At 42.9% G+C, this 25,417-nt stretch overlaps 4 protein-coding genes across 6 annotated transcripts; 3 read left to right on the forward strand and 1 right to left on the reverse strand.

Annotated features, from left to right (window-relative positions):
• Positions 1 to 697: 697 nt before the first annotated feature.
• On the forward strand, positions 698 to 5,089 carry LOC129190815 (zinc finger protein 345-like). Its single transcript, XM_054793448.1, has 6 exons — positions 698 to 1,470; positions 1,993 to 2,173; positions 2,257 to 2,603; positions 2,731 to 2,800; positions 2,955 to 3,723; positions 3,918 to 5,089. The coding sequence occupies exons 1-6, from the start codon at positions 1,333 to 1,335 to the stop codon at positions 4,711 to 4,713; spliced, it is 2,301 nt and encodes a 766-aa protein (XP_054649423.1). The 5' UTR covers positions 698 to 1,332; the 3' UTR covers positions 4,714 to 5,089.
• Positions 5,090 to 5,314: 225 nt separating this feature from the next.
• LOC129190832 (E3 ubiquitin-protein ligase rnf168-like) lies at positions 5,315 to 14,469 on the forward strand. Of its 3 annotated transcripts, none has more exons than XM_054793475.1 (10): positions 5,315 to 5,580; positions 6,003 to 6,197; positions 6,276 to 6,477; positions 6,542 to 6,606; positions 8,078 to 8,233; positions 8,353 to 8,435; positions 8,556 to 8,628; positions 9,469 to 10,897; positions 10,977 to 11,107; positions 11,204 to 14,469. In XM_054793475.1, the coding sequence occupies exons 2-8, from the start codon at positions 6,039 to 6,041 to the stop codon at positions 10,126 to 10,128; spliced, it is 1,398 nt and encodes a 465-aa protein (XP_054649450.1). In that variant the 5' UTR covers positions 5,315 to 5,580; positions 6,003 to 6,038; the 3' UTR covers positions 10,129 to 10,897; positions 10,977 to 11,107; positions 11,204 to 14,469. The 3 variants fall into 3 exon arrangements, with proteins under 3 accessions (XP_054649450.1, XP_054649451.1, XP_054649449.1); XM_054793476.1 differs by having other exon boundaries at positions 9,469 to 11,107; positions 11,204 to 11,270; positions 14,089 to 14,118; XM_054793474.1 differs by having other exon boundaries at positions 9,469 to 11,107.
• A 223-nt stretch (positions 14,470 to 14,692) lies between these two features.
• LOC129190852 (transmembrane 4 L6 family member 5) lies at positions 14,693 to 16,911 on the forward strand. The gene is made up of 4 exons (XM_054793519.1): positions 14,693 to 14,846; positions 14,917 to 15,071; positions 15,157 to 15,349; positions 15,838 to 16,911. The coding sequence occupies exons 2-4, from the start codon at positions 14,917 to 14,919 to the stop codon at positions 15,856 to 15,858; spliced, it is 369 nt and encodes a 122-aa protein (XP_054649494.1). The 5' UTR covers positions 14,693 to 14,846; the 3' UTR covers positions 15,859 to 16,911.
• A 1,620-nt stretch (positions 16,912 to 18,531) lies between these two features.
• Positions 18,532 to 25,345, reverse strand: LOC129190851 (protein phosphatase 1 regulatory subunit 14A-like). Its single transcript, XM_054793518.1, has 4 exons — positions 24,661 to 25,345; positions 20,740 to 20,820; positions 20,613 to 20,645; positions 18,532 to 20,520 (listed from the first exon to the last, which is right to left on the reverse strand). Exons 1-4 carry the CDS (start codon positions 24,871 to 24,873, stop codon positions 20,383 to 20,385), a joined length of 465 nt encoding a protein of 154 aa, XP_054649493.1. The 5' UTR covers positions 24,874 to 25,345; the 3' UTR covers positions 18,532 to 20,382.
• Positions 25,346 to 25,417: the final 72 nt, after the last annotated feature.

A 25,417-nucleotide genomic window follows, 5' to 3' on the forward strand; every position in this document is an offset into this window, starting at 1 on the left:
AGGCCCAAGCGCATAGTGAGGGTGTGCTGGGAACATTTAGCAGAGTCTCCCATTTGTCGAGTCTTCAACTCTCAACTCCAGCAGAGCTATGCCTGCATCGCAGGGGAGGACGCGGACATTGAGTCCGAATGGGCTGCATTCTGTGCCTCCATTGTTGAGTCAGCTGATTGGAGCTGTGGTCTTAAGGTGATCGTGCCAGTTGGGACCGCAATTAGGTTCACATCTGCAGGTGGTGGGTCTACAGCAGGGGAATTCCTGTGTGGCTTTTTTAGGCTGGGCGCACCAGCACGGGGCACTGTGAGCCCTTTCTTGAAATTTGGCACTAAGGTGAGGCACCGGTGTCCCACAATCAGGCAGAAAAAGCTGCTCTATTAATAATCGAGTGACCGTATTTTGATTAGCGAAAACCAGGATACTTGACCCGGCAATGAGATACTCAAATGTTACAGGAAGTTTAGTCAAAGATGGCTTATAATTTCAGTCCATTTAAAGTATGCCTCTTCTGTATGGAGAGAAAATTGTTACAAAATTACTATCTACAACCAAAGTCATAACTTCCACAGGATGAACGTTCAAAAACCGGCATGAAAATGCTTCCAAAAACATTACGATCAAACGCTTGTTAGCTCTTGGAACGTAATCAATATTTTCAGGGAAAATGTGACCTCTAAAGACATAAGAATTTAGGAATTTGGTGAACCGCCATTGTGCATGACATCCCCAACTTTTTGAGACTTCAACTTGGAAAGCATCAGAAAAGTTACTCCCTGCGTGTTTTGCTTTTTCTTAGGCTTTTTGGCAACACTAATTGAAAAAGCCGCTCACACAGCAGTCTCTCTTGGATTACATCACACACAGCAGAGTGCACTAATGCCCCTCAATTTCATGCCACAATGAACACCAGGTCAGTTTAATCACTTTCTAAAAATGCAACAAAAAACAGGACAGCATGTGAAAACCGCACATGTCCTGGGAACACAGGACGTTTGGCCACCTTCATTACGAGGAAACCTATGAAACGGAAATGCCACTACCATATCGCATAACAAAAGTTTTATAGACGATATTTATGTAAAGAGCGAATGTTTGGTGTCCATTTATTTGTCACTGGCGTATTTTTAAAGCCGTTTACCTATGAAACGACTCCGTCGTGACCCGGAAGTAAACATCGCAGCCATATTGGACGTCCTTAATGAAGAGAACCATCCTGAAAGACTGACTCTGTTTATAACACAGCGGGCACTCTTTTCAACATTGATTTAGTAGTTTTTGATATTTTCCGTAAGTTTACATTTCTCCAGGGAAGCTGCCTTCAAAGACCCGCGGCTCACGATGGCGCGGTTGGACGACATGGAAACTTTCCGCTGTCAGACGGCGCTCATCATGGAGGTGGCGGTGGAGTCGGCCGTGTGTGCCCTCCAGCAGAGCCTCGGAGGGAGACAGCAGGCTGCTGGTGGCGAAGAGCTGAAGGTAGGATGATGTTTTTTCCCTAGTAAAACACTTCTTTTAACCAGGTGTAAGTAGCAGTAAGTTGGAGGTTTATCGGAGAGAACGAAAGTGCTCTAGATGGCAATCCGTCGTCACTTCCGTTTTCGCCGACTAGTCGTTCACAGGAACGTAACATTATGTATGTTCTTTAACCAGTTATCTCGAAATTATCCACTACATCGACTCAGATTGTAATTAATATGCTAACATGTGTCATTTACACATCGCGCCAATCCTATGTTCAAATAAACAAAAAGTAAACGACTGTCTAAACGGCCAGTATGGCTCGCAGACTTTCAAAATAAAATATTCTTGTCGGCGCTAAAAAAGATTTTTTCACCAAGTAATTGCACTGACTTTTGACCATTTAGTTACATTTATGTGCATTTCCCAGTAAAACCCAATGTAGATTTCTAATAGTACATATTTAGTACATATTCAGAATGTGTAATAGCAGCTACGTGAACAATGCAGCTTACCAGAACTCATGTCCTCCTTTTGCAGCTTCAGCTGACTGCCGTCTTGAATATGATGGCAAGGGAGGCTGTTCGTAAAATCTGCAGCATCTTTAGCGAGCTGTGTGTGAGCTTGTCGAAGGAGAAGGAAGCCTTGAAGGGCAAACTGGAACAACTGGAGGCTGAGCTAAGCGCGAACAACAAGCAAACATCTGCTAAGAAAACAAGGAGTATGATGAATGAAAGTAAAGGCCATATGAAGAAAGCCCTGAATGAATTGACATTTTTGTTGTTTCTCTTCTGAACGCTCCAGATGGAGCCGCCATCTCAGTAGACCCAAAGCGACCAGATGCCAACCCCATGATGCTCGCCATGGCCATCCTCAACAAAGCCAAAGAATCCTCTGGCAAAGCAAGCAACAGTGCTCAGCAGCCTCTGGTCATCATCAGCTCGCCCATTGTCATGCCGGGTGGTCCTACCTCCTCCATACAGACACCACATCAGTCTGCAAACAACCCACACTCTGACCTGCTTCTACAAGTAGAACTCAATCAGGATAAAGACCAGTCCTGCAGCGTGACATCACTTCCTGCGACGGATGATCAGCCGCTGTGTGCGGCATTGGGGGCAGCTGAAGAAGAACATTCCCATGAAGCAATGGTGGACTTTTCTTCTGTTTTATCTTTTGATAATATAATTACCTCATCTGGCAACACAGTAACCGCTTTCTATTTTTTAGGCCTTAAATAACCAAAGAGAGACTAGCTGACTTCTTTGTGTTCTTCAGGAGTCTGAGGATGCAGAACAACCGATTGTAGTGAAAATTGAAGAGCAGGTCATGGCTCTCGCTCAGCAAGGTGAGGTGATTGATTGTTGCACCATGTCAACAGTGATGACTAAGACAATAGCGAGACATTTCCTGTACTAAAGAAGGTGAAGAGCAATTTCATGCCACATCCTCCGCCTGACTTTGGAGGCAAACATTCTTATGAAACCTTGTCACATGTGCAGCTGTTGTCAGTGGTGAGGACCACAAGGAGCAGGAGAAGAAGAGGAGGAGGGAGCTGTACAAGCAGAAGAGGTTCTTCTGTGAGCTCTGCAACAAAGGGTTCCATCAGAGGCACCAGTTGAGGATGCATGTGTCCCGTCATGTCAAGCCCTTCCCCTGCACGCTGTGCGACAAAGGCTTCTACAAGGCCAAAACCCTGCAGAAGCACCTGCTGGGCCACCAGTTGAAGGACGCACAGGAGCGCGACCCCGACAAGATGCTTGCCTGTGACCAGTGCGACAAAAAGTTCAGGCTGGCACGGCAGCTGCGACTCCACCAGGCCGCCCACCACCGGGAGAAGACGCCTCTGCAGTGCGACACCTGCGAGCGCACCTTCACCTCCTCTGCCATGCTCCGCTACCATGAGGTGACTCACGCCGAAGTCAAGCCCTTCATGTGCGACTTCTGCGGGAAAAGCTTTCTAAGGAAGAAGAACCTCCGTGAGCACCAGACCGTCCACACGGGCGCACGGCCCTACCCTTGCCCGACCTGCGGCAAGATGTTCTCCACCGCCGGCAACCTCAGAGCCCACAAAAGGTCGCACTCGGAGGACCGGCCCTTCAAGTGTACAGAGTGCGACAAGGCCTTCAAGACTCGCATGGGCCTGCTGCAGCACCAAATCGTCCACTCAGGGGAAAAACCCTTCATGTGTCAGACCTGCGGGATGAGATTTGGTCTGAAGTCCAACTTCCAGAGACACCAGCGCCTCCACAACGGAGAAAAACCCTACAGGTATTCTCTCATTGTTGCCACCCCTCATGTCTATTCTGTTAAGTTTTATTATCGAGTTAAGTTACTTCAGTCCAAAAGCTGCAGTAGAATGACTTGTTGTTGTTGTTGTTGTTATTATTATTATTATTATTATTATTATTATTATTATTATTATTATTACAGGAATACTGACTGAAGTGATTGTGTGTTGCCAGGTGCACAAAATGTGGAGAAGGCTTCTCAGGGACGTGGGCTCTTAAGTCCCACATGCTGGTTCACGGCATGGAGAAGCCATTCATGTGCGACCTGTGCGGGAAGACCTTCTTCTACAACTGTCTGCTGCAGAAGCACCAGCTACTGGTCCACGAAAATGAGGACCGCATGAAGGTCGGCGTGCCTAGGAGGAGGCAGCGGCGGCCGTCGGGCATGAAGGCGTTCAGCTGCAAGACGTGCACGAAGAGCTTCAGCAGCAGCAGCACTCTGCGCAATCACGAGAAGAGCCACGCTGACATCAAGGAGTTTGTGTGTGAGACCTGCGGCAAGGCCTTCCACCTGCGCCACCTCTACGTTTACCACATGAGGCAGCACAGCGACGAACGGCCGCACATCTGCACTTTCTGCCAGAAAGGTTTCATGCTGGTGTCGCAACTCAAGCAGCACGAGCTCCTGCACACAGGGGTCAAGCCTCACAAGTGCCAGCAGTGTGGCAAGGCCTTCAGGACAACGCAGAACTACCACCGTCACCTGCGGGTCCACACGGGAGAGAAGCCTTATGAGTGCGTCATGTGCAGCAGGAAGTTCAGACAGTCTAACCAGCTGAAGTCGCACATGCAGATCCACACGGGCATCAAGCTTTACTCCTGCCAGAGCTGTGGACGGGGCTTCTCAGACTCCAGGCAGTTCAAGAAGCACAGCTGTGGTGACAACCTTCAGAACTCGCTTGTGTCCGGAAGCAAACATAAGAAACAGAAGAATGTTTTCCCATGGAGCGAGGGCTTTGTGAACGAATGATTTTTCCTTATTATTATATGCAGGAGTGATGACATCACAACTGCTTCCAACCAATCACAGTCCAGTAGAAGAACATTTGGCAGGGGATGGACTGCACAATCTATGTAGGAAAATCAAAGCTGTGATTTTAGTCATATAATTACAAACACATCAGCACAAAACCCAATAAAAATATTTTGCTAAATGTAAGATATGTTCTATTTACTGAGCTGGTATGATGCTCTCTTGTTAGACCAGAGGCATAATCTATACTTATAAGTAAATACTATTGTCTGTGTTGCATAATTATATTATTTCCAATGTTAATAAAAATCGTTGATGTAGTGCTGTCCATAATTCCTAATAAAAATCATTTCAAGCGTAGCTAAAGCTAAATCACGTCATTTTATACACATGATTTTAACATGTTTCACATACATTTTACTCGTCAGCCATTTAATGTCACTGCATAAACGTTAAGACTACATTACAATACATTGCAATGCTGATCTGTTAAAGTGTAAATGTGTAGTGTAACGGCCCACTGTTGTCATTGGCTTTTTGCGACACTTCGTCATAGTTGGCGACATTTGGGGGCGTGGCAATATCTGCGCGTGCGCCGTACAGCATTGTGTAGATTAGGCGGGTCATGCTTGGCAAAGATCTTCTGTCAAATGAATACAAAATAACGAGTTAGGACATCATATTGGTCTGGTTAACACTTTTAGTCGACAACTCATTCGTTCGCTTACCCGAGCGGAAGTGTCCGACGGCGTGTTGTCAGCTAATTTTGATGTTAGCTTGACAGCTAACAAGTCAATTTGATGTTCGGGTCACATACCGTAGCTAACTTTAGCGTCAACTAAGCCACCGATTGACAAGGTTCAGGTAATATAATAAATATATATATATATATATTATATATATTATATATTATATATAATAAATAGGTCTATACCAGCAGCCTTTCTGTTAAGTATCTTGCCTAGTACTTTCTTGAAGGAATGTTGACTGCACTGTTAGCTAAAGTTAGCAGCTAAGCTTTGTACGTTTATAGTGATCTACCTTGTCTCCTTTTCCTTTGGCTCTATTTGGCGGTCGTGTACTTTTATTCCATACATTTGTTTGTTTGTCTTAGAGCTATAATATACTCAGGTATGTTATGAATGCAAACATTAATGTCGAATAAAATGTGCATGGTTGTGATGCAACGCATGCTTTTATTAAAAAAAAAACATCTCGGTGTGGTTATGTCTTCATCAAAATGTACTGCAGAATCTGAATCAGGCTGAGATGGATGTCTTTGATAGGTGGATGCTGCTGAGACAGGCCACACAGGAGACGAGATGATGTTGCCAGATGCTGATGCAGAGATGGTGGTGTCAGGTGGAAAAGGGAAGGGGAAGAGAAGTAAGACGCTCTCACTGGACGACTGTGTGTGTCCTGTGTGTTTGGAGATGTTTTTGGAGCCTGTGACACTCCCCTGCACACACACTTTCTGCAAGGTGATTGCACACAGACTGACTCTTCTCACGGACTGCCTCATCCTAAATAAGTCTTCATGTGTATTTTGTACGTGTTAGGAGTGTTTCCTGGAGTCGGTGGACAAAAGCACGCTGTGCTGCCCCATGTGCAGGAAGAGGGTCTCCACTTGGGCCAGAAAGAACAACAAGAACAAGACGCTGGTCAACGAGAAGCTGTGGAGCCAAATTCAGATCAGCTTCCCTCAGCATTGTCAGCGTCGCCTCAACGGGCAGGACGCCGTCACCGAGGACGACATGGGAGGTAGGTCTCAGCATCCCGTAATATTGCGCACAGATGTTGATGTACTGTGTTGTGTGTTGTTCAGTGTTTTTTCCCAGGGTTAGCCAACCTGGAGAGCTGAAACAAGAATATCAGGAACAGATCACAAAAGTAAGTTTGTTCAGTACAGTAAAACCGCACATTTTGTCAAGTGACATTTTATTGTGGCCAGCCTACAGCATTTTCTAAGGCGTTTTTGTGGAGATGTACTGTATCTTAACCTTTGACAAGGGTGAGATGTGGATGATAAGTATGCCTTTCTGTAATATAATCATATTTATTTGATACATTTTTATGATCAAAGGGGGAAAATGTGATGGAAATCTTATATGTTAGCGTTAGGCCAATTGATTTGAACAAACTGTTCTTTGTTGTGACTATTTGCTCGTGGCTTGAGCCCTTCTGTATCTAAAAACAAGTTTCTCCAATGGTGTTTCCACGTCAATAGGTTCTTATTAATCCGGAATACGTCCTTGCACCTGATAAAGTCCTGATAATGTTTGCATAACTATACTACTCTCCTGTCCTTCTCCTGGGGGCACGTGGAGCAGACTCTCAACTCTCTGTTTCAACTGTCTTCTCCTTCTGCAGAATAAATACCGAAAAGAGAGAGGTGTCGTTGAGCAGTTTATTTCTTCTCTCCACCAGTGCTAACAGAAATTTTCCACCACAGTTTGGCGTCATGAATAGGAGATATATATATACTGCTCAAAAAAATTAGAGGAACACTTCGAAAACACATCAGATCTAAACTGGGGGGAAAATGATCTTGAATATCTTTCCTGATAATGAGTGGGTAATGTATTAGTAACAAAATGATGCCACATAATTTGATAGAAATGAAAATGATCACCCTATAGAGGGGGGAAATCAAAGACACCCCAAAAATGAAAGTGAAAAAATGATGCAGCAGACTGGTCCATTTAGCTAAAATGTCATTGTAGCGACTCAAAATGATTCTCAATAGTTTGTGTGGCCCCCACGTGCTGGTACACATGCCTGACAACGTCGGGGCATGCTCCTAATGAGACTACGGATGGTGTCTTGGGGATCTCCTCCCAGATCTCAGTGTGCATGTTCTCCTCGTGCGTGGGTTTTCTTCAGGTACTCTGGTTTCCTCCCACATTCCATAACCATGGATGTTAGGTTATTTGGCGGCTCTAAATTGTTCACAGGTATGAATATGAGTGTGAATGGTTGTTTGGCTATATGTGCCCTGCGATTGACTGACGACCAGTCCAGGGTGTACCCAGTCTCTCGCCCGAAGTCAGCTGGGATAGGCTCCAGCATTCCCCCGCGACCCTAGTGAGGATAAGTGGCATAGAAAATTGATGGATGGACAAATATAAGGCATTCAGAAGACGCATTCAAAGATGCTGTGATGATATGTAGTATTCTACACTGGTCACTAGGTGTCAGTAATGTTACTATAATATTCGGTAAGACACACAAGCACCAGACTTGATCGCTGGAACAACAGGTGTAGGCCTGTCGTAATAATCGATAAATCGATTAATTGAATGATAAAAAAAAACAAAAACGGGTGGACTAAATGAAAGGCGTCCTATGTTGTTGGTGTCAGCTTACAGAGGAGAAGCGGGAGCTGGACGAGGAGGAACGACGGGCCAGTGAGGAGTATATCAAGAGACTCTTGGACGAGGAGGAGCAGCTGCTGACGGAGGAGAGGAGGCGGCGGGAGGAGGATGAGCGACTGGCCAAAGTGCTCAGCAAAGAGCTGGTGTGTCTCCGTATCTCGTTGGAAAAGGCTTGAAAACGAGTCCTCGTGTTGACGACGAACGTCTCTCGTTCATTGCATGAGATGAAACCCCGTCATCCTTCTCCATCTTTCACTTGTAGAATGCTGCGCCTGTCTCCCAGGACAACCAGCATCCTGTTAGCATTGTGGCCAGGAAGAAGGTCAACGCAGGACACATAGAAAGGCAAGTCTTTTTGGATATTTTCATCCACTTGTGTATTGGAAAGTTTGAGAACTTACAGAAGATGTCTGGTGGGTTATGTTGTGTTTGTCTTGACCTGAGTGCTTGTTTGTTCATGTCCAGGTTCTTGTGTCGTATTCCGTCTAAATCGAGCCCGTCACACTGCAGCACAGCTTCCACTCTGGTGTCCAACAAGGTCAGCCATCATCTCTGACGTCTTCTTCTGATCATCCACAAATTTTTTTTACTTGTTGCCTGTAATGCTGCACCGAAGCTACTTAGGAATGTTGAACTTTTCTTTCCTTTTAACTCATTCAATCCCAGACATTTTTCAAAAGACAACCCCTTCAGTAGCGGCCATTTCAGACGATTTTGACTGATCTTTCAAGGCACACAGATTATTGTGTTCTATGGTTATATAAACATGGAACCTACTAAAAGAAAGATTAGTCGAGTCTTCCATCAGAAAAAAAGTTTGTTTCTACCTTTTTCCATTCTTGAGTAATCAGCAGTAGAACCTAGGTAAGTTTAACTTTCACTTTGACACAAAGTTGTTGCTTTTGTGACAGCTCAAATATCTCAACAACTATACCACATATAAACAACATAAAAAAGGGTTGTTTTACATCAAATAACAATTTATTTACAAATATAACACCATGAACTATTTACAATGTTCACATTTGGAACTAAACTGTGTGCGTTAAAATTTCCCTTCAATGTGTAACCTTCTGCACGCTACACTCATCTGTGCTCTTCCCCTTCCTCCTTGCTGTCGAATGTGTTTTTTTTAACATGTAATTGATCCATGCCAAGCTCTTATCAAATGCACTTCTGCCACCTTATGGCCGTTTTTGTGGCTTAAAACTGCTCTAAAAGTGATCTATACAGTTGCGTCATCACCTGTTTTTGCCTCTCTCGCAAAAAAACGTGAATGACGTATAAATATGTACGTACGTATAAAGACTTACAAATACATCTTTGGTATTGAATGAATTAACGGTGATTCTCAGTTAGTAAAATGAATTGTTTGCAGGAAAACATCCTCCTCTCTCAGGACGAGCGTCTCCCTCAGCTGGACTTCTACGGGTCTCCCTCAGCGGACCAATTAGAAGCTGATTGTGTCAGTCCACTCTCTGTGGTTTCTCCAGCAGAGGAGGAGCGGCGGAACAAGAGCCACGCCAGCGGAGATGAAGGACCCTCCTCAGCAAAGAGGAAGAGCTCCCAGCTGGAGCCGGAGGCCGACGAGGCGGTCATTAAGCGAGGGCGAAGTCACTGGCGCTCCCCTCAGTCCTCCACCTACTCCTCCTCCTCCTGTTCCTCTTGCTCCTCTTTGACGCTGGAAATGGGCACGACGGCGCTGAGGGGGATGGTTGAATTGGAGGCGGAGCTTCAGAGCCGCCGGCGTCAGGAGGAGGAGGACAGGCAGATGGCGCTGCTCCTGCAGCAGGAGCTCAACCAGGAGGAGAGGCAGCGGCGCACCGACAGGCGCAAAGGAACCGCCGACGCCTACCTGCTGCGACGTGCAAGCTCCGCCCGCAAGGCCGGCAGAGACCGCAGGACCCCAAAGACCTCCCCCCCAGCCACATGCACCTCCTCTGCTCCTCCCTCTCTGGCATCTTCCAGCTCCTCCACTCCTAGCAGAGGGAGCAAGCAGGTCAGCCTGACGGATATGTTCCCCAGCCTGAGCAGCTGAATGCTTCCCCCTCCACCACCACCACCACTGTCACCTGACTTCATGCCTTTAGTCTCGTTCCAGGAGGACCAGGACTTAGGCAGATCCATTTGTCTTCGGGAGGTGCTTCCATCTAGAATCTTTTCTATTTGAATGACTTTAAACTAGCAAAATGAGAGTTGCTATATTATGTACAAAAATGGTTAGAAAGTTGCCTTCAGACACATGCTGCTGAATTATTTTGGTGCTTTTACATTTCATAGGCAAAAAAAAAAAAGGTATTGAAACACGGACACTGCAGTGCAGGATGTTTGCTCTATGCCTCGTCGTATCCTCACTGAGATCTTCTGATGGCTTTTATCTCAGTAGTTCATGTCTCACATGTTTTCCTTGGTTGAGGACTTTAAAGATCCACACGGGACTTGTGTAACTGGCTTGGACTTGCAGTTTGATCATATAGAAGCTAGTTTAGCATCGTTAGCGCTACCGCAAATGTTGTTTTCATGCTGACAAGCTTTCCAGACCAGTTTTCATCTAGGAGAGGTTCTGATTCTGGCCTTGAGGTGCTTGTCATGTTGGAGCTGTAGTGTGACATCACTTCCTGTTCTCCTGCAACTTCTTTACGTTCTAAGAAATAAAAAGATGCTGAGAAATATGTTTAAACAAAAGAAGCAATTTCACTTCCTCTTGGGTCTTTTATTGCAGTTTTTGGTGGTTTTTTAGAAAAAGACAAGAAGTGGTTTTGATTTGAATGACGCTTGTCCTTTTAAGAGTTTGGATGCTTCTGGAGGTAAGACACGGAGGTATCTTTTTTCTTGTCACCTCATGGCGTCATTCATAAATGTTTTTCTATTTTTGTCACATCTTAGAGGAAGCATCATCACTATGTCGACCTTTCTGTTTCCTGGTGGGATGGGCCTGCAGATGTCCTCCAGCTGGACAGACACAAATTGTTCCGCTTGACATGGACCTACAAAACTGGCTATGACATCCACTCAAGGTGCTCTGACTCCTCAAATTTCTGGCAATGACCAAGACCCAGTAAACATGGCCGCTGTCCTCACTCAGGTGTCCTCCTCCCTTTGTCTTCCATCAGTGTTTGCATCTAAAGCCGTCATACTGCAGCCAGTGAGACGCGGATCCACGTCGTCCTGTGGGCTGAGGTTGGTGTTTGATGGCGTGAGCAGTGGGTTAAAGGTCAAACATGAGCAGGATTCCCATGAGAGTTTGCTGTTGTCCAAAGAGACACTGTGACTCACCCTACAGCTAAAGTAGGACAAACCACTTAAAGAACTGAAAATAGAAGAAAAACATGAAGTGCACAGAGTACTGAAACAGAAGTGTACATCTATCATATTTCTGTGACTATTTCACATTTACTCCTGTCATCACTGTCCTCATTCCGCTGGACAACAAACTAAAGCATTATTGTTACCCAGAAGGCTTTTGGAACATAAACAGTAAAAGTGACACATTTACGGTCACTAAAGCAACAGCAGGATAACATCATTTTTTTTGTGTTATAAGTATATATCCAGTGGAACCTTGACTTTTGTTCATGAGGCATTCCAAAAGGTCAGAAGAAAATCAAAATGTATGAAAACCAAGGCAATTTTTCCCATAAGAAATCATGTAAATTCAATTAATCAATTCCAGACAACCACTAATATAAAAAATGCATTTTATGAAGAATAATTATAGATCTACATGAAGAAAACAATGCAACATACTTATTTATATAATAGAGTAATTTAGCAGCTGCACTCAATAAAAACACAGTCAAACTGACAGTTGCGGCAGAACGATACAGTCAAGGGCAAATGTTCAGTGCAAATGTAACGTGCATATTTTATGAAAACCGAGGGAAAGTTTTCAACGAAAACCGAATCACATGAAATCTGGGGCATACGAAAACTGAGGTTTCACTGTAAATAGAATTGTTGCTTGCTTTTTTTTTTCACGGTATGGGCATTGCCCTGCTCCGAACCGGCATTAGTAGCACCAATGCTAATGGTAACACAACGCAGGGCGTGTCCAGGCTGGTCCACAATTGTACAGGTGACTAAACTGGAGATCATGGCCGCCACGACAACTGCAGACATGCTGTTCTTCTTAATTCTACTCGTAATCACATCTATAGGGTTACGTTTTATGTTTTTGGGGTCTCAAACTCAAGACCAGGGGTCACCAACGTTTTTTTTTGCGAGAGCTACTTTTAGAAAATTAAAATGGCCACGAGCTACTCATTTTTGTAGAGATGATTTTCATACCTTTCATACCTAATTTCAACCCAAACAGATCAAATATGCTTGTTTTACCAAAACATTCACAAAATGCTGGTATCCACAACTCACATTTTATGTTTCAGAATACTTTTCTTTCTAGTGTTCTCACATTATTAACTGAAAACCTGAATGAAAAGCAGGCTTGTGGGCACCTCATTTGGTCGTGGGGGGCTACCTGGTGCCCGCGGGCACCACGTTGGTGACCCCTGCTCAAGACCATATTTTGTGGGGCCCTATTTGACATCAAAGTTAGTGTTAGGGTGGCTTGTGATCTTGAGTCTCACAAGGGATGCTTGCCTAATGGAGGCGGCTTTTCAACTGGCCAAGCAAAAGCCAACACTGCACTCGCAATGAGCTTCACAGAGTGAAATAAAAAGGGGAGACCTAACTGCAATCACGGTGCAAAAACAAAACTGACAGGGCAACATGTAGCATGTAAGTAAACACACATAGGACAACTATTATGAGGAATAAACCTTAGCTGCAAAAATAAGAAGTGATAATGTTCATGGTATACAAATTGGTTCTCAATATAATAAATTATCGTTATATTGTGATGACATCATTTTATACCAGTCCCATGTGGACTCCTCTCTTCACTTTATCAATAAGGTTACCACTGAATATGGTTGTCTGTCAGGATGTAAGATTAATTGGGGAAAATGTGAATTTTTACCATTAAATAAGCATTGTAATAAATCATTGGTTCAGAATTGTAAAATGAAATGGAGAAAGACAGAAATAACATTTAGGAATATATATTACACCAAATTTGTACTCTAGCAAGAGATATAAATCTCAAACATTTAAAGCATAGGATGGAATCAAGATTGGAACGCTGGTCATATCTCCAAATATCTCTCTGGGGTCAAGTGAATATAATTAAAATGAGTATACGTCCAGCAGTTAATTATATATTAAAAATGATGCCTGATGTAATTAATAAAAGTTGGTTTAAGGAATTGCATACAATAATCTCACATTTTATGTGGCGTGGAAAAAAGGTTAGATGTTCTTATTAAGATTGTCTAGTTCACAAGCTAAAGGAGGATTACAATTACCAAACTTTTTACTTTATTATATCTCCTTTGGCTGTGAACAAGCAAGCCAATTATTCCACTCCACTCTAGATAAAGACTGGATTAATATAGAAAGGAAAATGTTTATGAACTTGGACATCAATGTATAGAGTTGATGTTATATGAAAAATGTACCTGATACATTATAACAGTCCAATTTGAAGCTACTTTTAATATTTTAAAATTATGTCATAATATACTTGGAATGAATCCAGCGACATCTGTAAACCAACCTCTCTGGTATAACCCCAACATTTTAATAAATAAAAAGGTAGTCAAATGGAATATATGGAAAGATAGAGGCATTACTAGACTTCATCACGTCATTCATGAGAAGTCTTTAAAATCATTTAGTGAATTACCTGAATATAATATACCTAGAAGCCAGTTTTTAAGTTACATTTCACTAAAACATGACCCTCGACCCCTACTTCCCTCCAGTGGCCCTCGGCTAAGTTTGAGACCCCTGTTGTTAAAGTGTCAAATGTAGACCAGTGATGAAAACATTTCCTCTGTGTTATTTGCGACCACAGTACACTTCCTAAGCCCTTATAAGGCAGCATCAATGTCTCCACGTGTCTTGTGTCCACTTATAAACACCTCAGCTTCCTCTTTAGGAGTAACTCCAAGGTGGACGTCCATCAGCTGGACAACTTCATGGTAAGTGGACCTGCCCTTACATTTACAAGTATAAGAGACAGCTAGGAAAAGCAAGTATTTGATTTGATTTTTTTTTTATTATTTTTTTTTTAATCTTTGTTCATACTGTATTGAATGTGATGAATGAGCCAAGCTGACATTTTGCAAATTAACTTTGAATGAAAGATTTTATATCAAAGATGTTTTTGGAGGTTTATTATTTATACCAAAATCAGTTTCTAGTGGATGTTAATGTCAACTAATGATCACATGACTACATCTCATTGGTTGGTTAGTGCAGCTTTAAATGGTGTCTGTTGTCATTTGAAATAAGTTGGAAGTTTAAATAAGTTTTGTGTTGTGCAGCATGACTGAACTGGACCAAGTGTAAGAAGATGTGTGTGTCGAGGTGTCTACGCTGTGTGGGCGTGTCTCTGGTTCCCTTGGCAGCCGTCTGCATGCTGGCCAACATCCTGCTGCTCCTCCCCGAGATGAAGGTCCACTTTCTGCTGGAGGGTCACGTGACCAGAGAGGCCACCTGGGCCACGGGGTTGTGGAGCTCTGGAGTCCTGGTGAGAGGGTCATGATGATGGTTGTTTTGTCTTGTGATGTTTTTGCTCCTCTGAGGTTCTTGTGGTGAATTTAAGGTTCCCGTGTGTGCTTGCAGGTTCTACTTGGCGCTCGAGCCTTTGTGCAAAGCAGCCAAACACGAGGCTGCTGCGCCTTCAGGGTTCAGGTGAGCATGTGTTGGTCACATGACGCCACATGATGACTGTAAATAAGCACGGTTGTGGTTGTGTGTCCAGATGTTGCGTCAGGCATTGTACTCGTGTGTGTGTCTGCTGGCGGCTGGCGTGTGCTGTCTGGTCAGTGCCACTGGACTTGTTCAAGGGCCTCGTTGTCTCTACAACACCACATCTGGGCCAGTCTGGGGGGTTCCGCTTAAACCCACCGCAGACCGGTAAGACGCTAGCCTACAAATACACACTTGACCACAGAATCCATCTGTTCAAGGGTCAAACTGTCACAATATATATGTGTGGCAGGGATGCTGGCTATCTGTACAACAGGACACAGTGGTCAGGAGTGTGTTTGGAGCCCAGAGGTGTGATCCTGTGGAATGTAGTTCTCTTCAGTGTGCTGGGGGCCGCCAGTGGGCTGCAGATGTTCCTATGCGGCACCAACGTCGTTAACGCTTTGCTGGGACTCATCCTGGGACGCGGCGCATGCAATAACAAGGTGACTTTTTAAGATGTCCAAACGCTACAAACACAGAAATGATCCAAAAACACACAAACAACAACAACAAAACAGATGCAACGGGAAAATGCTGCTGCAAATTATAAATGCCACAATCACATAAAAAAAAAAAGGCAAAAACACACTAACCCCAACAACTGCATGAGACAAAGGTTGAAAGTTCATAGAACAAAACTGACGTTAGGCAGGCAACCAGGGCCGCCAGACTTGAGGGATGTCAGTCTTTAACGACATGAGCGGGACGCCTAGAAGAAAGTTGGTTGGTGGAATGATGTTTTTAAATGTCTTATATTTCCGATTTTTTTACATGAAATTATATGACATCAACAATGTAAGTACATCAAGTGACAGTAATTTTTTTCAATTTTAATTTTTTTGGTGTGTTTGTGGTTTTTAATCATTTTTGTCTTTTGATATTTTGTTATTTTTACAATAGATTTGTGTGTGTGTGTCTGTGTGTCTTTCAGGTGGTCCCAGTTTCAGTGTGACCCCCGAACACGAGGATAGCAGCTGTGGTCCTTCTACTTTACTCAATTAATCTTTTCTTTTTTAGCAGTGGTACAGCACTGATGCACTTTTACAAGTTAAGCTCCTCACCATGAAACTTGAAAACACATTAAGCTGGTATAACGCATAATTAAAGCACAAATTATTGCACTTTTCATTTTTAAATAATCCAGGATAGCCTAAAACGTCATTCAAATAATGTCTACAAATTAAAAACTTTAAAATATGATGGAATAATAATGGAGTAATTGCGTAAATTCTATTATGTGTTATAAGTACTTTTATATATATGTATGTATGTATATATGTATATATATATGTGTGTGTGTATGTATATGTGTGTGTGTGTGTATGTATATGTATGTGTATGTACAGTATATGTGTAAATATATATATATGTGTGTGTGTGTGTGTATATATATGGGGGGGTGTGTATAGCTCTACTTAAAACCTCATTAATAATCAAAATGCAAATTCAAGCAATTTCTCAACTGGTAAGATTTTGATCAGGTCTATTTGTGTGTGTGTGTGTGTGTGTGTATATATATGTATGTGTGTATATATATATATATATATATGTGTGTGTGTGTGTGTATATGTATGTATATACAGATACAGTATATATATGTGTGTGTGTGTGTGTATATGTATGTGTATGTGTGTGTGTGTATATATATATATATATATATATATATATATATATATATATATATACATACACGTGTGTGTGTGTGTATATATATATATGTGTGTGTGTGTGTGTAACAGATGCCAGCCTGTGAGGCAGTGCAAGTGTACGTTGGTAAACCTCACTCCCTCTGATTTAAGAGCTGCGCTGAACACGCGGTCGACAGTCAGCGCTCTCGCTCTCGCCTCCCATTGCAAAGGTGGTGTGTTCGTGCCCCGGTGCGGGCGGTGCGAAACAGAGCAGGTTACATATGTGTGTGTGTATATATACACAGTATATATATATATATATATATACACACAAACACACACAGACCCTTTCAAAAAATTTGAATGTCATGGAAAAGTTGTTTAATTTCCATTATTCCGTTCAAAAAGTTAAACTTTCATAGATTATAGATTCAGGGCCCACAATTTAAACGATTTCAAGTATTTATTTGTTTATTTTTACGTAATTTGGGCTTCCAGCTCATAAAACCCACGAAAACAGAAATTCAAAAAATTAGAATACTGTGAAGAAATCACCATTTACTTCTCAGTTTTTGCAGAAATAAAAGAAAGAAATTAGGATCACATCAAATCAAAATATGGTACTTTCAAAACGATATGTCAATCTTCAATACTTGGTTGGGAATCCCTTTGCCTTAATCACTGCCTCGATGCGACGTGGCATTGAAGCAATCAGCCTGTGGCATTGCCTGGGAGTTATGGAAGCCCAGATTTCCTTGATGCTTGCTGTCAGCTCTTCTTTGTTGTTGGGTCTGGTGCCCCTCATTTTCCTCTTGAGAATACCCCATAGATTCTCAATGGGGTTTAGGTCCGGTGAGTTGGCTGGCCAGTCAAGCACTGTGATGGCATGGGCATCAAACCAGGTTTTGGTGCTTCTGGCGGTATGGGCAGGGGCCAGGTCCTGCTGGAAGATGAAATCTGCATCTCCATACAGATCCTCAGCAGAAGGAATCATGAAGTCCTCTAAAACATTCTGGTAGACTGTTGCGGTGACCTTGGATTTAAGAAAGCAGAGTTTACTAACACCTGCACCGGACATTGCACCCCAAATCATGACGGACTGTGGATATTTCACACTGGACCTCAGGCAGCTTGGGTTCTGTTCCTCACCCGTCTTCCTCCAAACCCTTGGACCTTGATTCCCAAATGAAAGGCACACTTTACTTTCATCGGAAAAGAGGACCTTGGACCACTGGCCAACAGTCCAGTCCTTCTTCTCCTTGGCCCAGTGGAGACGCTTCCTGCGTTGGCTCAGGTTCAGAAGTGGCTTGACCCAAGGAACCCCACAGTTGTAGCCCATCTCCCGGATGTATCTGAATGTGGTGTTTTTTGAAGCTGTGACTCCCGCCTCATTCCACTCTTTCTGGATCTCTGCCAGATTCTTGAATCTTCCCTGTTTGATAATCCGCTGAAGCCCACGGTCATCTCTTTTGCTGGTGCATCTTCTCCTGCCACATTTTGCCCTTCCTCTAGACTTTCCATTGATATGCTTGGACACAGCACTCTGTGAACAACCAGCCTCCTTAGCTATGAACGTTTGTGGCTTACCCATCCTATGGAGGGTATCAATGATGGTCTTCTAGCCAGTTGTCATGTCTGCAGTCTTCCCCATATTGAACCCAACTGAGACAATTGAACCAAACTGAAGCAATTTAATGACACCTGGGGAAGCCTGTGCAGGTGATTTGAGTTTAGTAGATGATTAGTGTGTGACACTCAGTTTAAAACATTCATGCCCTGCAAAATTTGGGCTGATTTCTTCACAGTGTTCTAATTTTTTTAATTACTGTTTTCGTGGGTTTTATGAGCTGGAAGCCCAAATTATGTAAAAATAAATACTTGAAATAGTTTAAATTGTGGGCCCTGAATCTATAATCTATGAAAGTTTAACTTTTTGAATGGAATTATGGAAATTAAACAACTTTTCCATGACATTCTAATTTTTTGGAAAGGGTCTGTATATGTGTGTGTGTGTGTATATATATATATATATACTGTATATATAAGTAGTATTTTTCTATTAAGTTATATATATTTGTGTGTATATATATATATATGTGTGTGTGTGTGTGTATACTGTATATATAAGTAGTATTTTTCTATTAAGCTATCATTTTGTCACTGATCAATAGTATTATGTGTTTATATGTATAAATTAAATAAAATGTTGGAATTGACAGCCTAATCTTGTTAAAAGCATATGTGGACAGCAGTGTAGTCGCACACCAGCAGGTGGCGGTGTTGCTTGCAGTACGAGCCTTTCATGAGGCATATTCGAGGTCTACAGGAACTAGAATTGTTGCTTTTGGACCTCTTTTTTTTTTTTATTTAAAATCATGTACAAACAAATTTCCCGTCAAGAACAAAGATGAGGAGCACAAAAGTGAAGCCAAAGAGACGCACAGAGGTGTTTGTGTGTGTGTCTTGTAACAGCTGGATGAAACTATCATCCAGGAAGTGCTTGCTTTTCCTTAACACACACACACACATATGGCATTGGCAGTGGCGTGAAGGTCAGCGAGGTGACATCATGTGTGTTTACACTGCAAACAGATATGTGTCTGAGTGAAATTAGCAGGAATGAAGAAAACAGATGCAAACACTTCCTCAGCGTTGCTCTGATGGGGTTGGGTCAGGTCAGGTGTGTTTGGGTCTCTTTATGGTGGATGGTCAGCACATTTATTTGGAGACGACCATCAAAAGGTGTTCGAGGTGTCTATTAGGTGTGTTTGTTTTCCAGTCCAGTCCCTCCCCGAGGCGATGTGTGGCAGGGGTGGGGGTCATTAAAAGTAGAGTCCCTCCATAAAGAAAGAGTTGCGACAAGACGAGTCGAAAAAATACGGTCACGTGACTCGTGGAGCCATCTTGGGGCCAAATTCGCGTTTGCGTTCGCCTTTTCTTTACAGTATTCTTGTTTATTTCCCAAAAATGCCGGATTGTTGTGCATTTGGATGCACAAATAGACATGACAAGGGTTTCAAGCTTTACAGATTCCCTTCAGATGTCAACAGATGGACAATTTGGGAAAATAAAATCAACCGTTTGGGCTGGAAGCCGAACTCGTCTTCAAAGCTGTGCGAGGTAGGCTCTGTATATGTTAAAATTTTTAAAGTCACAATGTTTTAAAAACTTGACAGAGTTTAAGGCATCTCTTGATGAGCTTGGCACGTTTTAGAGAGAGTGTGTTTACCTAAATATTGTGTTCTACTTAATTGTTTTGATATAAGAAAGTAGCCTAAACGTAAAATATACTATTAAAAAAACGAAAAAATAAGGCAGTCATGGATGCTTAGAGTTAAGAATGATCCTTGTGTAAATCACCTCTGGTTGCAAATAAAGTAATCCATGATCTTGAGCCAACTTATAAAACTGCATTCATTTTTAAATCTGTTGGCATTGAATGTATCGTGAAATTCTGCTTTTTATTCCATTTACAGTTGAAATCAAATGTTGAAGTTAATGTAACTGTTCCATGCTCAACAGAATTCTTTTTTTTTTTATGTAGACTGAATTTGCTAATTTAATAAGCAGTTGGCAAAGCATTCATGCATGATGTCCATAACAGTTCAACAATGTTTTCATTCATGCAGTCAAGTCAGTCAAATTATACGGTATTACACATTGGAAAATATAGATCTATAGATCTATAGGTCCCTTTGTGCGGAGACATTGCAATTTACATGCATTTTCGTACTGTGCACGCAAGCCGTGCGCTTGAATTGGCCCCAACATGGCGACGTAATCTCAGTTGTCGTAACTCTCTATATGAAGGGACTCTAATTAAAAGTAGTACAGGGACGCTTGCTCTGTCAGTGTAGCACCTCCCTATCGGCTGATCCTGGGCGGGTGGGGTAGATGTGGAGCTGAGGGAGGTCGATGCCATCGTTGTGTAGCTCCTCTTGCTTCTGTAAACCGTGTAGTTTCACCACCAGCTCGCTGATGAACAACTGACACACACAAACACTTTTCTGTCTTCTGCCACAGTTTGGTCGTTCGATGTTATATTGTTATTAAAGTGATGCACACTGGGATGTTTTACCTTTGTGTTGTTGTTACACGACTGAAGAATCTCCTGGAAGGAACAAACACACACGCACACATCATTCATGTAACAATGTTGATTATTGGTGCTGGTTAAGTTAACAAGACTTGAGGGAGGGTGTCACCTGCAGCCTGTGCATCCTCTCAGCGTCTGTCTTCAGGTCGAGAAGATCGTCGATGTTGACCTCCTCAGGCATGGCCTCCTCCTGAGGAGCAGCTCAATGTCAGACGCACCTTCTTTCGTGGAACAATACCACATTTCACGGTGTAACAGCAAGCACGGACTCTACCTGCACGACCTGTTTGTGCCGCTAGGGGTGACGTCACAATTGAAGAGCACATCACAAGGAGGCGCCCTAAACTATGTTTGGTCATTTCATTTTGTGGGGACTTTTTGACTGTTCTTGGCTAAAAAAAAACACAAGGATTGAGCTCCTATTAGATTGTGTGTGTATAAAAGTCACACTTCAAATAACACACACGTAAACATAGTGTGTGTTTGTCATTCCTTTCCCTCATTGCCGTTTCCTGTTATTTTCCTCCAGTCTGTTCTCCATTTATGGTCAATCACAGCACACTTTACACCACTTGTATGTGTGTATGCGTGTGTGTGTGTGTGTGAGAGAGAGATCAACCAGCTGATCAAAATTTAATTTGAGTTGATTATTGATTAGCGACAGTGACAAACATGACTTATAACTTACAATAAGTCACAAAGATCATCGGTGTGCAGCAGGTGTTTGTCTTTTGAGCATTAGGCTCCGTCCCCTGTCGTTTATCAGCTGCAGACATCAGCGTGACGTCGTCCTGACTAACTGGCGAAAGTGCGTGTGTTTGCATTATCGTTCAATGACTGATGTGGTGTCAGCAAGTGTCTCTGCATGCACGCTAATCTGTGTGTTGATCTTTGGCTGCTCTATAATAGAAGCTCCAATTGACCTCGATGGCTTAATGCTGATGTGTGTGTGTGTGTGTGTGTGTGTGTGTGTGTGTATATCCTTCTGTCCAATCAGCTGCTCTGATTTCACAATATTGACAACCTAAAGCCATGATGTCTTATAAATGTGTGTGTGGTACTTCTACTTACATGAATGAAAATGAGGAGTATAAATCACATGGTGTCAGCGTGATGTCATCTCACGGGTGTGGGGGTGTGTGTGTGTGTGTGTTGTGTTTGGTGACATATGGAACCATCCCCCCGTTCATGTCCTCTCCCCCGGCCAACACACACAGATGTCTTGCTAAATCAATCGCACTAATAGCTGTTAGCATGTGTCTTCTTTGTCCTCTTCCTGTTTGTTTTTCGCTTCATTTGCATTTTGTCTTTGAGAGTCTCCAGCAATTGGCTGACACTTAATTGGATGACATTATTAATGTTCTCACCAAGTGAGCGTCAAGCGAGATATCACCGGCGTTAGCTTGCCGTCCGAGGCGTGACCTTTGACCTCCTTGCGCCACAAGCTGATTGCGACGACGAGTTTGTGCGACATCTCGGTTTGCGTAATAACTTAATCGGGACACACCGAGGCACAGTCAAGCACGTACACGTGACGCTTTGTCTTTCTGTGTCCACTGGTACCTTCTTTACAAGTGTAAAAAGAAGCAAAGTACTGTTTACCGCTTGAATGTGGATATGTAACTTCCTGTGAGGATACTTTGAGTCTGTCGCTGTTGAAGTTTATTATGCGTCTTATGGTGGCGTTCCTTTTTGCATGTGAGGTCCCTTTGTCCTGTGTGTGTGTGTGCGCACGTGTGTGTGTGTGAGTGTGTACCCAGATGGTATGTCTGACAGGAAATGAACCAAACAGGCAGATCTGATTATCTATTTATCACCGGACACACACTTATTACCTGATTGTGATTGTCTTCATCTATTATGCATCACTATGCTTTGTGTGTGTGTGTGTGTGTGTGTGTGTGTGAGAGAGAGAGAAAGAGAGAGAGAGAAGACAAAGATGAAGCAAGGCTTTGTCCACTCACATCATCAGTCAGAATCCTCATGTATCTTTTTCCCGTTTGTGACACATTAATATCCCCACCCCTCTCAGAGGTCCAGGTTCGTCAAGCAAACGCACTCTGGAGCGTTTTAAAGATTTCATAAGAGATGGAAAACGCTTCAGAAATGTCTACCTCACTAACTTATGGTGCAGATAGAGTAAAGAGAAGTCAAAGTGTGAGCTGGACACTCTTAAGGAGCTAAGGAGGTCTGACTGTTACTTAGCAGGGTTACACAAAAACAAGAGAAAATAATCAAGTTGTGGTTCAATGCATCCAACCCTGTGTGGGTAGATAGAACACATGCTACCTATCTATCCATCCATCTATCTTCTATCCATCCATCCATACACTTACCTACCCATCCATATATCTACCAGTCCATCTATCCAGCCATCCATCATACATATATTTATCTATCTATCCATCCATATATCTCCCAATCCATCCATTTATCCATCCAACCTCCATCCATACATTTACCAATTATCTATTCATCCGTCTACCAATTTATCAGCTATCCATTCATATATCTACCAGTCCATCTATATAGCAGTCTACAATATTCATCCATCCATCCATCTATCTATGTACCAATACATCTGTCTGTCCATCCATCTATCCACCAATACATCAGTCTATCCATCCATCCATTCATCTGTCCATATATCTACCAATCATCCATCCATATACTGTACTATCCTTCCTGTCCATCTATGTATCAATCTATTCATCCATCCAAATATGTACCAATCCATCTATATATCAATCTATTCATCCATCCATCTTACAATTCATCCATCCATCCATCTACCTATCCATCTATATATCAATCTACTCATCCATCCGTCCATATATGTACCAATCCATCCATCTGTCCCTCCATCCATCTATATATCAATCTATTCATCCATCCATCTAATAATCCATCTATCTATCCATTCATCCACCTAGCTATCCATCCACCCATCTATATATCCATCTATTCATCTACCCACCCATGTATGCTCCAATCCATCTATGTATCCATCCATCTATCAACCTATCCATTCATTCATCCATCCATCTATATATTTATCCATTCATATACAGTATCTACCATTCCATCTATCTATCCATCCATCCATCCATCCAGCTATGACGTCATGACAAAGTGGATGCGTGCATTGAGTGTGGTCCTAAAGCTGTTTTTTCCCTTTACTGTAAAGCTCCATTGTAATCCTGCAGTTGATTATGCCGAACAAGAAGCAATGGTCGTCGCAGGACAAGACAAGAAGACACGAGAGAGCCTGCAGCATCGTCTCTGCTGTCAACTTCAATTTAGTCTGACATGAGCACCGACATGAACACTGAACACTCTTCCTCGCAGAGGCCTTCAAACAGCTTCCTACTAGCAAATACTATTGATGTTTCATATTAATATTATAATGCAAACTAACCATGTAGTATTTTGCATGTAGTATGTAGTATTTTCACACTATTTGTGAAGGCTACCAAGCTGACCACTTTTTTGGTGCCAATCACAGTTTTAGGGTACCTAAAAAGGGTGGAGCTGACCAGTCCAGTCAGTTGATTGGTTTGACACCAGGAGCAGAACATAAAGAAGACTCCCTCATGCACATCCACACGTCATCACTAGGGGAAGCATATGTGTCGCAGCACAGTACCCACCAGTCGGTTGTCCAGATGTTGATGCGCGAATAAAGACGTTGTTCTTCGGCATCTGAGCAAACTGAGTCAGACACAAGCTTGTAGACATAGCAACCGCTCAAAACTAAGTGGAAGTGACATGTTGTAGTTATGTAGCATTAGTTAAAACACTGTTACCCTTTAGTTGTGTACACATTCAGGACTCGTGGACCACAAGACCGCAACCTATGGATCTTTGTCTCAGACCATCAAATCACACACAGACCTCTAGTGGTCCTAATGGTGGATGTTGTTCAATTATGGGAGGTAGCCGCACCTTTGAGTCATGTGACTGAACAGGTACCCAAGTTGAGGTCCCAGCATGGTCACCTAGACCCAGACAGAGCGCTACCAGAACTCACCCGGCCCCTGTAGAGCTCGTCCAGCCCACAGTCGATCCACTTCTCCACGTCCAGCCTCCGCTGCAGCTCCTTGCGGTTGTACTTGACCGTGACTCTGGCCTGGCGTCTCTGCAGGCTGTGACCCGGCTCCCGTCCAACGTTGCCCCCGCCAGCGCGATTTGGTGATTGGTTGCACACCTTGTTGACCCGCCGCCCCACCCGGTTGGCTGCCATCAGGATGGGGAACGCCACAAGACTCAGGACACACGGTCTTTTTTGGAATCTTTTCTTGTTTCTCCCAAAAATTCCAAGTCAAAAGAAATAGTTGCAATAAATGAGATTGAATGGAAATTGCTGCTAATATTTATATTAAAATAACACAAATAATAGGAACAGTAACAACTAAATCTGTTTCTACAACTAAAAAGTGTTTAAATATAAAAAGAATACAAATAAGAAGACAAGCATTAATGTCCAGTGTTCAGCGTGCGTGATGCGCGTTCACTGAGGACGAGCAGGGAGGGGACCACGCGGCTGTTGCTGTTGCCTTTAGGTGCTGTAGGAATACTGCACAATCGACTGGCTTAGCTATTGACGGCTCCAGCAATCAAGTATCTGTGTTTCACATTTGAGTCTTTTATGTACACGACTGAACACATTTCATTGTTAGTACTAGTCTCTCTTCTGCCAACCAGTCGTTTATTCTGCTAACGTTTTTAAATATATATAACTGCGATTCGAAGAAGTCGTTTGTTCTTCGTGTAATGTACGAGTGGCT

This window comes from Dunckerocampus dactyliophorus, chromosome 12, assembly GCF_027744805.1.
Source record: "Dunckerocampus dactyliophorus isolate RoL2022-P2 chromosome 12, RoL_Ddac_1.1, whole genome shotgun sequence".
Lineage (NCBI taxonomy): Eukaryota > Metazoa > Chordata > Actinopteri > Syngnathiformes > Syngnathidae > Dunckerocampus > Dunckerocampus dactyliophorus.

What these genes read in the sequence shown, in the direction of transcription:
- LOC129190815 (XM_054793448.1), top strand. Translation starts at nt 1,333, where the DNA reads ATGGCGCGGTTGGACGACATGGAAACTTTCCGCTGTCAGACGGCGCTC. An exon ending in AACATTCCCATGAAGCAATG is followed by an intron (nt 2,604 to 2,730) that starts GTGGACTTTTCT and finishes TGTGTTCTTCAG; the next exon opens with GAGTCTGAGGATGCAGAACA. An exon ending in AACGGAGAAAAACCCTACAG is followed by an intron (nt 3,724 to 3,917) that starts GTATTCTCTCAT and finishes GTGTGTTGCCAG; the next exon opens with GTGCACAAAATGTGGAGAAG.
- LOC129190832 (XM_054793474.1), top strand. Translation starts at nt 6,039, where the DNA reads ATGATGTTGCCAGATGCTGATGCAGAGATGGTGGTGTCAGGTGGAAAA. An exon ending in ATCAGGAACAGATCACAAAA is followed by an intron (nt 6,607 to 8,077) that starts GTAAGTTTGTTC and finishes TGTTGGTGTCAG; the next exon opens with CTTACAGAGGAGAAGCGGGA. An exon ending in CCACTCTGGTGTCCAACAAG is followed by an intron (nt 8,629 to 9,468) that starts GTCAGCCATCAT and finishes AATTGTTTGCAG; the next exon opens with GAAAACATCCTCCTCTCTCA.
- LOC129190852 (XM_054793519.1), top strand. Translation starts at nt 14,917, where the DNA reads ATGTTGCGTCAGGCATTGTACTCGTGTGTGTGTCTGCTGGCGGCTGGC. An exon ending in CTTAAACCCACCGCAGACCG is followed by an intron (nt 15,072 to 15,156) that starts GTAAGACGCTAG and finishes TATGTGTGGCAG; the next exon opens with GGATGCTGGCTATCTGTACA. An exon ending in GCGGCGCATGCAATAACAAG is followed by an intron (nt 15,350 to 15,837) that starts GTGACTTTTTAA and finishes TGTGTCTTTCAG; the next exon opens with GTGGTCCCAGTTTCAGTGTG.
- LOC129190851 (XM_054793518.1), bottom strand. Translation starts at nt 24,873, where the DNA reads ATGGCAGCCAACCGGGTGGGGCGGCGGGTCAACAAGGTGTGCAACCAA. An exon ending in ACGAGCTCTACAGGGGCCGG is followed by an intron (nt 20,821 to 24,660) that starts GTGAGTTCTGGT and finishes GCTGCTCCTCAG; the next exon opens with GAGGAGGCCATGCCTGAGGA. An exon ending in CGTGTAACAACAACACAAAG is followed by an intron (nt 20,521 to 20,612) that starts GTAAAACATCCC and finishes TGTGTGTGTCAG; the next exon opens with TTGTTCATCAGCGAGCTGGT.